The following is a 13,922-nucleotide window of genomic DNA, read 5'->3' on the forward strand; positions in this document are numbered from 1 at the left end:
CCTGCAGAAAGAAATTACTAATAAAATATCTTACATATACATAGTGTTATGCTCTATATAGAGATATTCGTTTGCTTTGATTGCATATCTCACAATTTTGTAATTTATCATTAAACTCTGAAAGCTGAGAGGCTGTTAATATTCTGTCCTAAAATGCGGTTAGATGTGCCCTTTTTTTGTTGTTGAGCACCTGCCCCTTTAGTGGTCTCTGCACGGCGCTGAGAGACCACCATTAGCCGACAGAAATCCTCAGTATAATGGTTCGATCGGGTTCGTCATGCCGTGTGGTGTTGTTGAAGAAGATTTTAGGTTGCAATAATTCTTAAAAAAACTCTTTGGTTCGATCTTCTTCGATCCCAGGTTCTCCCGGCGGACCGCGTGTAGCCACACAAAAAAAACGAGTGCAGACGTCACAGAATTACAGAGTTTAATCCAATAGAAGACAACGCATAAAATTACAATAGAAACTGCAGAACAACAGAGACATACATTCATTTACCTGACATAAATGGAAAAGAAGAAGAAATAAAGAAAGAAAAGTCTTTGGAGAATTGCGAGAGCAAATCTGATTTGTTACTCCTGTGTAGAAAGTTTTATAGTAAAGGCGTATTCTTGTCTTTTATTTATTCAAATAAGGCGTACCTTTGCTCATCTAACCAGAAGCTATCTCTGACCCTTTTTAAAACTTCCTGCAAGTCACGGTCTAAGGCCATTTGTCTCCATTGTTTAAACGAAGTGAGAGCATAGACTCTCCTGAACTCCTGCTGTTTTATGGCTTTTCACAAATGAGTGTGAAAAGCTGGAACTTCTCCTGATTGTTTCCCACACAGACAAATGGCAGTTCAAAAGATCTAGCAAACCATCTGCTTTAACTACAGGTAACATAAAGGTCAATAGGGCAGAATAAGTTACTAATTTCAAAACTATAATTAGGCTATTTAAATCAAGACATGTTAAGCTTAAAAATTGCATACTTTAAATTTATTTTCTTAACAGTGCAGAAAATAGCGCAAAAAAATCGTGTAGTGTGAACTATTGCATCAGGTAGTCGGATGTGCCCATCTTCTTTATTTAAATCTAGTGATTACTGAAGGACAATCTAGTATACAGACTTCATAATCTGCACTCTTTTGGTTGAATGCAGTATTTATTTCCACTTTGGCTTTATGTTGTTTAGTTTTCATTCAAGTACGTTTTTTGTTAATGGAAACTGAGAATCCATTTTATTTTTGTTTTTGGTTGCTTTATTTAGTTTATCAGTTCCAGTGTTATGTGTTCTTTTGAAAATAAAGTGTATCTATCTATGGCAGGAAATCGCATGCATTATTAGTCATTTCCATTAAATCAGTGTCAAAAGGTCTTGAAACAATATTATCGTTTATCGCAATAATTTTTTAGACAATTAATCACTCAGCAAAATTTGTTGTCGTGACAGGCCTATTTGTGTAGCTTGACAACAATTGGTCTAGGTCTGTTTCAAAAAAAGGTGAGGCTCACAGCAAGAAGAAAACATCAACAAACATGGACCTAGTGGATTTTGCTTGCCTTCAACAGGCTGTCAAAGAATTTATTGAAGATTTATTGAGTTATCAGTTGCAAAACCATGCTCTATCCTGAGTGGTTTTGAGGTGGCCACAAACTATAATTGCCCTGCAGGACTGGTCTCCTTGTCTTCCATCTATGGACTTAACAGAGTTGATGGAGTAGGCGGAATGGCATTGTCAAGCAGCTTACTATAATGATCAGGGACCCTCTGCCACCAAAGCCTGACATTCCAGCTTTCCGCTGTCCGTCCTCCTCCATAACTCCAGTCACCACCCCCATCTTGAGAACCACCACACCTTCAGCCCTGGTAAGTGGGCCTCCAGATCTGGATCTTACCGCCTTAAAGTCTAAATTTGCGACTTTTTGTACCAACAGATCATTTTTTAGAAACCCTACTATTATTTGATCGTATAATATTTTTTCTTTCGATTGTCAAAGGGCCAAGACATTCTCTGGTGGCTGTAACTGGTTGTCTGATGCCTCCCAATGATCTCCCCGGGTTTCCCAGTGATCAGGCTGAGCCAGTGGCTAGCTTCCCCGAGTCAGCGCCTAGAGGGTCCGCCTCCTGTGTTGCTGTCCACCGGACCTTTTGCAACAGGCTCCGTCCTGGCTGCATTTGTGTGTTTTCGGACTGAGTTATTCTTTCCTCTTCTTGTGTTCTCTGGATTCTTACCCTCCAACTTACCCTGGTTAGGTTGTTTTTTGTTTTCTTTGGACCTTTGGGGTGTCTGGTAGTCGCCCCAAAAGTGGGAGGGTAGAGGAGGGAATATTGTGTATTTTGTGTGTGTTTCTAGTTAATTTAGTCCCTGTGTCTACACCCTGATTGTCCTCAGCTTTCTCATGTTTCCCTGATTACTCCCTTGTGTACTTGACCCCACTTGTCACCGCACGAAAAGTAGCGCATTTGACCCTGTACAATGATGCAAGCGAGGCTTGTGAGCAACAGCTACCGACAGCTAGCAGGGCAGCACATTTTCATGTGCGTGAGTGGAAAGCTGTCAATTGCAGAATCCCATAAGCAGGGGATGGAGGTGCAGGGGAGCGGGCTGGCGGGCTAACGACTCTAGTTAGCATATGAACAGCCTAGCATATGCAAAGGTGCTTCAGCAGACCAACGTGGATTCTCAGTCATTCGATGAAAAAAAAAAATTGCATCACAAGTCATCACTGACATGTGATTGGTTAGTTGATGTGTCCTAATTGGACAGCACACACATTATGTCTTTATAAATAAACCCTGCCACAGTTGTTGTCTTGCAGATTGAACAGTTTGTGGATTTCTCCATGGGAGATTTCTTCCTACCAGACACAACCTTCATTTTAATGGGGGATATGTAATCAATGATATCTGAAATGTTAGACTGAAAATCATCTACCATCTACATCATGACAGCTTAAGGGCGAGGAAGAAGAGTACATCTGATGAAATGTTTCTGCTGTGTTTTCTGTGAAAGTACATTTTGTGATAGTAGCTGTTTGTCCAAGTGGTTTAACGGATAAAAAACTGTCAAAGATAACAGGAAGTGATCCGACAGACGACATCAGTTACAGAGACTTTGGAAATATTCACACCCTCACTGATAACCAGGTCCAGTGTGTGCCATGAGTGTGTGTTGCTTGTTTGACATGTTGTGTTAAACCAAAACTCTTAATATATTAAACAGCTTTGTTGCCACTCAGTCTTCAGGTTGTCAACATGAATGTTGAAATCACTGACAATTATTAAACAATCATAATCAATGCATATGAGAGACGGAAGCTCATTCAAGTCCATAAAGACATTTTCCACATATGTTGGAGTTTTGTATAAAGTTAGTATCAAAGTTAGTTTGTGGCCTTTTACCTCAATTCCAAGATACTCAAAAGACTACACGACAGGCCCACGACAGGCCCATGGCTGACATGGTGAATGATGAGGAGAACCGTCTGCGTTGTGGGCAGCACCAGAAATCCTGGATGGATCTCCTTCAGGAACAAGCAGCCATCAGCAGAGAAGAGCTGAGCCAAACACCAGAGGATAAATAAATGCTGTTGCTCTCAAACACAGTGGTTTCTTTTCTTATATCCACCACACATATATTGTAGTTTGCATGTTGTAGCCCTGATAAAATTCTCTGCCAACTTAGTGTGTATTGAAACACAGAACATCCAGAAATGTGATGAACTTCAGACTTCGAGTGAAAATAACACAATGAGATGAAAACTTCTACAAGTTAACAGTCTATATTACAAGTTGTTATAAAGGACAACTTAACACTGCTCTGCACATTTTAGAAGTGGCTGTTCCAGAACACCTGATAGAAATGATAGCATTGGCTCATTCAGTGGCATTTATTCAGGCCAGGTGTGTACTGCTGAGGAAAATTAATATTTTTAGTGTTTAATACAGTTAATCTTACGGCATGTGTAAAAGTTATACTGACCGTGGTCATTTTGAACAAATTTCTTAATTTAGAACAGGTTTGTGTTAATGATTTAAAACTAAACTATTGCTGGGTAAGTATTCAACTTACGGGAAGGAAAATAGAGATCAAAAGGGAACTCTTACTGAGGCTCCTGTTGTTATCAGAGGACAGGAGGCCTGTGACAAAGTGGTTCAGTTTATGTTCACCACTTGTCCCTTATATTTTATCATTCACTTATTTTATAGTTGGTTATAATAATGTAAACATTGCAATTTTGCTTTACTTACTATCCCGGGTTTGTTTGTGTTAGCATTATGTTGCAAGATCTATCTATGTTAGGGTTGGTTATTATTTCTGGATTGTGGGTTGAATTTGTTTCAAGGTGTATTTATTTTTTCTTTGTATTCACCATCATTTGCCCTTGTAGATCTGCAGGAGTGTGGGAGGGGCCGACCCAGTACTTCCTGATTAAGTGGTTGGATGATGTCAGTGATTACCTTATTGGGTTCTACCAATTAGAGGGTTTTTCTTTTGTGTATTGCTTTGTTTGTTTTTCTTTAAAAATAATCTTGAGTTATCTTGGATTATGTAACTTATTTTGCATCTAATTTCATTATGTAGGAGTTTGTAAATTGATTTGTAGTTTTGGTGTTTCTTTGTTTAGAATTTGTTTGTTTGACCTGTTCCTTGGTGGCTGTGTCCAATTAAGCACAGGTGTGGTGCCAAATGTGTATAAAACCAGTGAGTTTTTGAATGCTGAGGAGGGAAGTCTGAGAAATGACTGAATAAAAAATATAACTGGAAGAAACTGAAGCAGTGGCTGGTCCTGATTTTCTGCTCACTTCTGACCCTTGAGCCTAACCTACTTTACAAGGCCATAAAATTAGCATCTGCAGGGAGGCAGTATCACTTGGATGAGCGGGAGAGAGAAGATTGCTCGGTTCACGGAAGATCAAAAAGTCTCCAAAACTAACATCTGGGATGGTGTAAAACTGAATACAACATAGAATATTAAAACCACTAACATTTAATTTGTAAGACATTTTTCTTAGTTATTAATAGCATGCTCTGACTGAAAATAGTTTAATCGTGGTTTTAGAATTACTAATTTAGTCAGCGATGAATGTATTTTGAAATTGTATTATCTGTTACTATATCAGAATCAAATGGAAATAGTGTGAATGAAAATGTTTTGTTTAATATTAGAAAATTGCTCAAGTTTATGGTGAAAGGTTTTTGGAAAATGACTGTGTTAATTTTTATACTCAGGATTGATTATTATATTTGATAGGTTAGAAAAAGGAATTTTACCCCATTTTGTTCTGTTGATTTTATGTATTACTTTTGGTTTACGGCAAGACTCAATCTTTTGAGGTGCTGAATGCAGAAGAACAAAATTAGGTTTGTGGGTTAGGGTTAGCAAGGATCTGGATCTCCTCGCCCTGGGTGTCCCGACGCAGCGAGCACCGCCAAGTCGGCTTCCCTCTCCCTCACTTCCCCGAGCAGACATTCTTCGGACCCAGTAAGCCCAGCAAGTTAGTCCCCAAGCTCTACTGGCCTCATATCCTCACCTCTCTGGATCTGTCCTTTCAGAGCCCAGCCCGACGCTTCTGACCTGCCTGCTGTTTATGGTTTCTCCAGCTCAAATCACATTATTTCGTTTGTAAATAAAACCCTTAATCTTCAGTTTTCCTGAGTGTCTGCTGCATGTGGGTTCGGAACATTCCTAAAACCATGACAAACCCTCTGGGACTTTAGTCAAAAACGCCGTTTGACAAGGACTCCAACCTCTAGGTTTAAGTTGAAATGCCGTCAACTAGGACTCTAAACCCCGTAGGACTTTAGTTAAACGTCTTTTAACTGGGACGTTTTCCGGGGGGCTTTACATCATTAATGTCAGGGTCTGTGTTTTTTTTTCCCCTTTTTTTACTTGCTTTGTTTTGGGTTTGAGTTTTATTGTCGTTGAAACCGTCATTCCTCATGGCATCCACCAGATATCACCTACATGCAGAGCCCCTGGGAAGCTGCTGGGTTCAACCCGTGTACACACATGCAGCTCGTTTGGAGGGCGTGGATTATGGATATAGCAGCAGCTCCTCTTCTTCTCATCGCCTGAGTGTTTGCTTACTTCGGTAACTATTCGTTCCAGAGAAAGGCCCTCTGAGATCTGCTCTGCTCTAACTCTTTGTTGTCTTCCTCGTCAGATGATCCTGCTGTCCCCACGCTGTTCTGGTGAGATCAGTCCATCCCAGGTTCCGAGTGAGTCTGTGTCCCCGTTGTTGTGGATTACCTACCTCCTGTGTCCTTCCTCAACACTGTCGGTGTTACCGGTCAGACGCCACTCCTTGTGTGCTCACCTTTCCCCCTCGTCGGTCCCTTGCCAGTGGATTCCCCTTCGGAAGCTTCCGGGTCAGGAGATCCAAGCCCGAACCCAGCCGGAGAACGAATACTATCAGACCACAGTCAAAGCCGCTCTGCCAGCAATAAACAAACCAGTCCGCTCTCCAACGTAACCTAACCGCCCAGTGCTCGGCTCAAGTTTCATCACCTTCCCACAAAGTAAGGAAGAACCTGATTTATTCCGGAAAGATTCTCACCTTCACGTTCTAACCCTGCTTCTCCTGTTGGCAGTAAGACGACTCGGTCATCAGCTCCAGTACTCACTCCCTGATTCCTTCCCTGACTTCAATAAAACTATCATTGTACATTTTATCGGTCTCTTCTGCTTGTGTTCTTGCATGTGGGTTCGTAAACTGAATACCAACATGACAATTAAAACATAAACAGTGAGAAAGAGAAATAAAAAGAAATTAATAAATAGATAAAAACAGTAAAATCATCGAAGACATCAAAACTCACACTCTAACCCTAATTTAGCCATAAGCAACTCTAAACAGGTGGGTTTTAAGTTGAGATTTAAAGGCACCCAGTGTTTCAGCTGTTTTACAGTTTTCTGGAAGTTTGTTCCAAATCTGTGGTGCATAGAAACTGAATGCTGCTTCTCCTCGTTTGGTTCTGGTTCTGGAGATGCAGAGCAGAACCAGAACCAGAAGATCTGAGGGGTCTAGATGGTTGGTACAGCAATAACAGATCTTTAATGTATTGTGGTGCTAATCCGTTCAGTGATTTATAAACTAACAACAGTATTTTAAAGTCTATTCTTTGATGCCAGTGTAGGGACTTTAAAACTGGTGTTATGTGCTCTATCTTCCTGGTTTTAGTGAGAACACCAGCAGCAGCGTTCTGGATCAGCTGCAGCTGTTTGATTGATTTATTAGTCAGACCTGTGAAGATGCTGTTGCAGTAATCAATGCGGCTGAAGATAAACGCATGGATGAGTTTCTCTAGATCAGGGGTCACCAACATATAGGGATAGGGTTAGGGTTACCCTAACCCTATCCCCCGGTCGCCCGAGGGGACCCTGTCAGTCGCCCGCGAGCAAGTTCTAAAAATAGCCATTGTTATTAGGGAGCACTGCCAAAAAAATATTCAATTAAATGTTTTGTACCCATTTTAAAAAAAGAAAAGAATAATATGGATTTTTTATTATCTAAAATCTAACCTATTAGCAAAATTGTGCAGAAAAAAACCCTCTTTTTTTCAAAACGTCTTGTAGTAGCCAGTCTATGGAGGTGGGCACGTCAAAGCTAAATGTCACTGGTCAATTTATGTTTATTTGGTGGCTTGGCACTTTTTCTGTAAGCTAAAAATGAATGAGCGGAGTTTGATCCCACTCGTAGTTCTAACAGCGGTCATTTGGATCTCGGCTGAGCTTTATACCGTGTGCGGTTCTGGCGGGTCACATCTACTGAGCATCTCAGAAACCTAAACAATTTAATCTAGTCCCCAAAAGAGTAAAAATTAAGCAAACAATGTTGCATCACTTTCTCCTCCTCTGGATGTCTGACACCACCTGAACCTGGGAATCAACATCCTGTGGATCAGACGGGTAGGCTTCGCTGTCATGTCTATTATTTAGCATCGTTTGTAAAAAAAATAAATAAATAAAATTCATCTGCTTTTGTGGTTTAGGTTTGTGCTGGTTAGGTGCAGACAGTGATAGTTTTGTGCTACTCTCCAACCTGTCTAACTTTTTTTTTTTTTTTTGACCCGTCAGCTTTTCAGTTCGCGAAACCACAAAAAGGCTAATAAACCGGCGACCGTCAGAACCGCGCAGGGTAAAAGGCCCAGGCAGATCTTAGGACAACGGGAGGAGCTCATTCATTTTTAGCTCACAGAAAAAGCGGCAAATTAACAAAAGTAAACTGACCAATATGATTTAGCCTTTTGCGTGCCCTTTGACCCCCACAGACTCACTGATGTGCGCTACGTACAAGATGCTTTGACACAAAATGTTTTTTTCTCCACAATTTTGTTAATAGTAAAGAGGATTAGATAATAAAATATCCAATAACTATTCTTTTCTTTTTTATTTAAAATGAAAATCTCAAGGAACTCAAAGTGTAAACGGCTGTACAGCTGCAGCTGCAATAATCCATCCTGTCACTTGGAGGAAATTTAGAATCACACAGAAAAGCTCCAAAAGGGACTCAAACTTAAAACTCTGAACTAAGAACTTCTGATCACATAATAGCAATTAACTATATCTGCCATGGTAAATCATTACTGACAACTATAGTGAGTAATCCCTAACATTAATATGATCATACCGCATGTAATCATGTGTACATATGTATTATTGTTATTAAGAGTGAGCTAAGAAAATGTATGTCTGTATCAAACAAGTAGCCCTTCGTGTTACTCTGTACCCATGAAGTAGCTCCCAGTCTCAAAAAGGTTGGTGACCCCTGCTCTAGATCTCACTGAGACATCAGTCCTCTAATCCTGGAGATGTTCTTCAGGTGACANGCAGATTAATCCTCTGATCTTTTGAATTTTCTCTGAGAAGAAACTGGAGAACTTGTTGCAGGCGGCATTAGATTGAAATTCAGGTGGTAACGTCATAGGAGGGTTTGTGAGCCTGTCAACAGTAGCAAATAAAGCTCGAGCATTGTTAATGTTTTTGTTTGACATCTGCAAAGAAAGCCTCTCTTGCATGTTTTAGTGTTGTGTGATAGTTACATAGTCTTTCTTTGTAGATGTCATAATAAACGTGCAGTTGAGTTTTACACAATTTCCGTTCGGCCCTACCGCAGAGTTGTCTTGCAGATTGAACTGCTTGTGCATTTCTCCATAGAGATTTCTTCCTACCAGACACAACCTTCACTTTAATGGGGGCAATGTAATCAATGATGTCTCAAAGTTTGTTCTGAAAATCATCTACCAACTTATCTACGTCATTATAGCTTAAGGGCGAGAAAGAAGAGTAGATTTGATTAAATGTTTCTGCTGTGTTTTCTGTGAAAGTACGTTTTGTGATAGAAGCTTTTTGTCCAAGTGGGTTAACAGATAAAGAACTATCAAAGATAACAGCAAAGTGATCCGACAGGGCAACATCAATTACAGAAACATTGTAAATATTCACACCCTTACTGATAACCAGGTCCAGTGTGTGTCCATGAGTGTGTGTTGCTTGTTTGATATGTTGTGTTAAACCAAAACTCTCTAATATATTAAACAGCTTTTTTGCCCCTTGGTCTTCAGGTTGTCAACATGAATGTTGAAACCACCAATAATTATTAAACAATCATAATCAATGCATATGAGAGATAGAAGCTCATTCAAGTCCGTAAAGAAACCTTCCACATATGTTGGAGTTTTGTATAAAGTTAGTGCCAAAGTTCGTTTGTGGCCTTTTACCTCAATTCCAAGATACTCAAAAGACGTGAAATTACCCAAAGAGATTTTACTACAGTTTATGGTATTCTTAAATATTGAAGCCACGCCTCCTCCTTTTATATGTTTTCTATTCTCACTTAAAAAAAATGTACATAGGAGGCGCTGATTCAATCAGTATGATTGCTTCATTATTGTTATTCAGCCATGTTTGTGTCAGAAATAAAACATCAATATTATGCTTGGTGATGAAATCATTAATTAATAGAGCTATCAGAATAACGTTAGCTAGGGGTAATCCCAATCTGCACACCTTGCTCCATCAAATGAGAACATTTTTTGCTTTGTCACACGATATTAATGGGATATTGAGAGAAGCCAGTTTGGGTAGTATTTCTAATTTTTCAGCTAAGCTCTCTCTTTTGACATCTTTGTTTCTTGTAATGGCAGTGAAGCTGTATTGATGGTTGTGTAACCCCCTCTGACTCCATGTAGCCGCCACTTTCATTTGACGGTTGCAACCCGCAATTAGTCAGGTACTTTGATTTTTACGGGCCCAGTTCCTGTGTTGCCCCAAACTCTGCTAACTTATCTGAAGCCCCGCCTCCAGTGTGCAATTTTAACTTCCTCACCTGTCTCCACTGTGGCTGTGACTTGCTGTTGGCATCTTACACACAAATTGATCCAAATCAGTGAATCTATGGACTTGATTGCCTGGTGAGTCTGTCATCTGATAGCAGTATTGCTTTTACATATGAAACTTCTGCTCGATTGCTCATTGGAGAATTGTTTTGCTAGAATTGCTGGTGCCATTTACCTGGAATGTCATGGGGATTCTGTCACGGCGCATTGAGGCTAATGCCCCACTCCAATTGAAAAGATAAATTGTTTGGTGCATGAATGATTTTGGAACTTTTGAGGCAGTGAAGATTAAAATGACAGTGAAATTGATCAGAACAGAATGTAGCTACACTTTTAAGTTTGATATTGTGCAGTATTTATTTTTCTTTCTCTCACTCTGCTTGAGTATTTGACAATTTATTTTATTTTTCTTGATTGATATTTTGAAAGTGCACTGTAACTCTAAATAACTTTAAATTGATTAACTTGAAATATAAATTATACTTTTTAAAAATGTATTTAAATTGTGGTTAATTTAACCTGATTATTGAAATATTGAATCATGTCAAAATTATTAGACATCTAATGATTGCTTTTGCATTTAATATGTATAAACCAAATGTCTAAATTTGATATTGATTTCCTTGTATGTTTGTACATGATGATAATTGTTGTTTTGGATAAAATACTTAACGCTTTAGGTCAGTTTTTTTTCTGTTGGACCATATCCTCATCTGGATATGAAGATGGCGAGCTAGGAAAAGGACAATGGACTTTATGATATTGGAATAAATTTATTCTGAGTAAACCGTCTTGTGTCTCTCATTGTGCTGCTGTAGTTTTATGTTTTTATGGCAATCACTTAATATATATACTCACCAAAACTAAAAGCACTGCCTCCTGTTTTTTCATTCAAACCTCAGACTCTTTCAAAGGACAATCTTCTGATGCTGCAGTTAACTGCCTAGCCTTAAGTATTACACAGTGTTCTGACAAAATATGACCTTCATAACTTTATTGCAGCTTTCTAATGTTTATCTGTAGAGGTGGTCCTAGCATGTTTGGCACCCTGGGCGAACCACTCTACCAGCGCCCCCCCCACCCCTACTATGAAATTGTTGACTGCTCATGCCACCCTCCCCACCTCAAAATATTGTCCCCTGGGCAGTTGTCCATGTCGCACATATCAGAAACTGCAACAGTTTACCTAATTCCACACATGCTGCTACATTCTCCAAGAAACATGTGTTTTATTGCTGCTGCAATGCTTTTATATGTTGCTGATACCAAAGTTGATAACATAACTTGTTTGCTGTGTTTTCTGAAGTGACTTCTTGTTAACTTGACTCGCCACATATTTAGGTCCATGTCCATCTAACTAAAACTTACAGGAAATATTCTCATCCTCCAAAAATTTAGAGGTTTCTTTGCAATATTGCAAAATCCCAGGTGTGAAATTAAGTGATACATTTTTTGACTCTAGACTCAACTTTCTGACATCAAAAAAGACATGGAACTCAACTTGGACTTAAGCTTTTTGACTTTGACCTAAAGAAAATGTAGAGTATAAAAGCATGTGTTCCCTATACATGTATTTAATGAACTACACTCTGAATGTCTTTGCTATGAGGAAATAAACAAACTGGGAGCTATCGTCCTGCAACTTTTGGATGCATCCTTACGCCAACAGACCAGGATCAGCTCTGAACAGGCCTTGTAACGAGGCATTCATTTGATTCAGGTGTGCTGGAGCAAGGAAGCATCTGAAACTTGGAGGATGGGAGCTCTGGAGGACTGAACTTGAGGACCCCCGAGTTAGTGGCTCTAGAAACATGATGTAATGTTGATCACATTTGCAACCGGCTCAAGGCATAAATTAACTGAGCCCCTGAATGCTAACATTTTAACACAACAGATATAAAAATGTAATGCTGCTAAATTTGATTTAATGGTTTCAGCATAAATAAATGAAAAGGTTTTAAATCATTTAACTTTTAAACTTAATATTTTAAGGAGCTTGCAAGATTACTTTGCAAAAGTTCAAAGAACAATATTCATAGTTAGATTGTTTTGTTACCACAGCTACAATATGATTATATAGCCACGCGGTGGGCAGCATGAGATGTAAAAGCACACGCCGCACATAATTATTTGTTCCCATAGATATATCATCCTCATTGCAAGCTCAAAGCACGCCTCTGAAAGCGTGTCTAAAGGCTATAAATGTGCTTCACATTGAGCCAAGCAGAGCAAACGATGCGGCTTTTAAACATGACTCGTACCTTAAGAATTAACCAGAGAAACACGAGTCATCAAAGGGTGTTGATATAAATACCATTACAGGAGAGTCTGTGTCCTGTTTGAGTGAAAGGTGGGGCGCGCAATCTGTGCTGCAGTAAACTTCACAGATGAAGCTGCGATAGAGAGCCAAGTGTCCCACATGCAGAGGTGTCAGCAGTGTGATTGGTGAGTGCTCCATGTATTTTAAGGCTTATAATACAGGCTTAAAATTATATAATATAACAATACAGGAGAACAGTAGGGGAAACCCTGAAAAACTCCTATTTTCTTGTAATGTACTCTACAAAGCACTACAGTTTGTAGAGCACATCACAAACTGCTTCGTGGATGAGTGTCCATGTGATGCTCATGTTGCCATTGGTTTTATATTCCCTTCACATTTACCTCAAAGTAGTCCTGCTCCACAATCTTTCCTGTTTCCATGGTGTATTTACATGTCAGGTAGTCAAGTGCCATTGAGGCAATTCCATGTGAGGCCAGCAAAGCTGCACGATATTCCACCAACTGACCTCCACCGCCCCACAGGTCCAGAAGACCAGGAAAAGGTCCAGGTCCTTTAAATAAGTCAGATCAACAAAAACAGTTCTTACATTTCTTTCTTTTTTTAATCAAAAGCATTTTATTGAATTTTCACATATTTTTTGCACATTGACAGAATAAAAAAAGGAAAAAAGTTACGGTTTTAGTCCTAGAAATAAAGTGAAGAGATACAAATATAAAGCAAGAAAATAACCCTCCACCCCACATCACTAAAATGACATCAGTTCTGTCCAACCAGAGACCTTCCTTGTGTATCACTGCAGTTCCATTGCTGCAAGTTTCAACTGTCTAAGAGCTGGAAATGCCCTCAAAAAAGGACTGCGATTTTTAAAATGTATCAACAGAAGGTTTAAGTGAAAATCTGAGTTTTTCAAGTTTAAGACAATTCATAATATCTTGCAACCACTGTAATTGAGATGGAAGAGAGGAATCCTTCCATTTGAGTAGGATTGTATGACTAGCCAAAAGCAATTCAAAACTTATAGAAACCTCAACTGACTGAAATAGATCCTTATTCTATAACCCCAAAAAGGGTTGCTAATGGGTTTGATTCTAATTTGACACTGAAAGATAGCATGCCAAATATTTTCTTCCAGTTCTTACTGAAAAGAGGACATAAAAAAAGATCAAGCGAGGCCTTGAAGATCTGAATCCAATGAACTACCTTCAGCTATCCAGCTGAAGTTAAACGTTGTTTAACTGGGACGTTTTCCAGGGGGCTTTACATAATTAAAACGTAAACAGTGAGAAAAAGAAATAAAAAGAAATTAATAC

General features: G+C 39.2%; 1 protein-coding gene and 1 long non-coding RNA gene across 2 annotated transcripts in view; one reads left to right on the plus strand and one right to left on the minus strand.

Annotated features, from left to right (window-relative positions):
* The window catches only part of LOC106941643 (acyl-coenzyme A thioesterase 1-like), a 22,951-nt gene extending 9,351 nt beyond the window's left edge, over positions 1-13,600 (minus strand). The window contains exon 1 of the mRNA XM_015024716.1: positions 12,993-13,600. Within this exon, the coding sequence (XP_014880202.1) occupies positions 12,993-13,064 (72 nt within the window). The 5' untranslated portion in view covers positions 13,065-13,600. The remainder of the gene's footprint in view (positions 1-12,992) is intronic.
* On the plus strand, positions 5,881-6,698 carry LOC106941644 (uncharacterized). The gene is made up of 2 exons (XR_001423426.1): positions 5,881-6,509; positions 6,582-6,698. It is a non-coding gene; the product is annotated as an uncharacterized LOC106941644 (long non-coding RNA).
* Positions 13,601-13,922: the final 322 nt, after the last annotated feature.

The sequence above is a fragment of the Poecilia latipinna genome, unplaced genomic scaffold, assembly GCF_001443285.1.
Source record: "Poecilia latipinna isolate Pla-1442-1.1 unplaced genomic scaffold, P_latipinna-1.0 Scaffold3787, whole genome shotgun sequence".
NCBI classification, from domain to species: domain Eukaryota; kingdom Metazoa; phylum Chordata; class Actinopteri; order Cyprinodontiformes; family Poeciliidae; genus Poecilia; species Poecilia latipinna.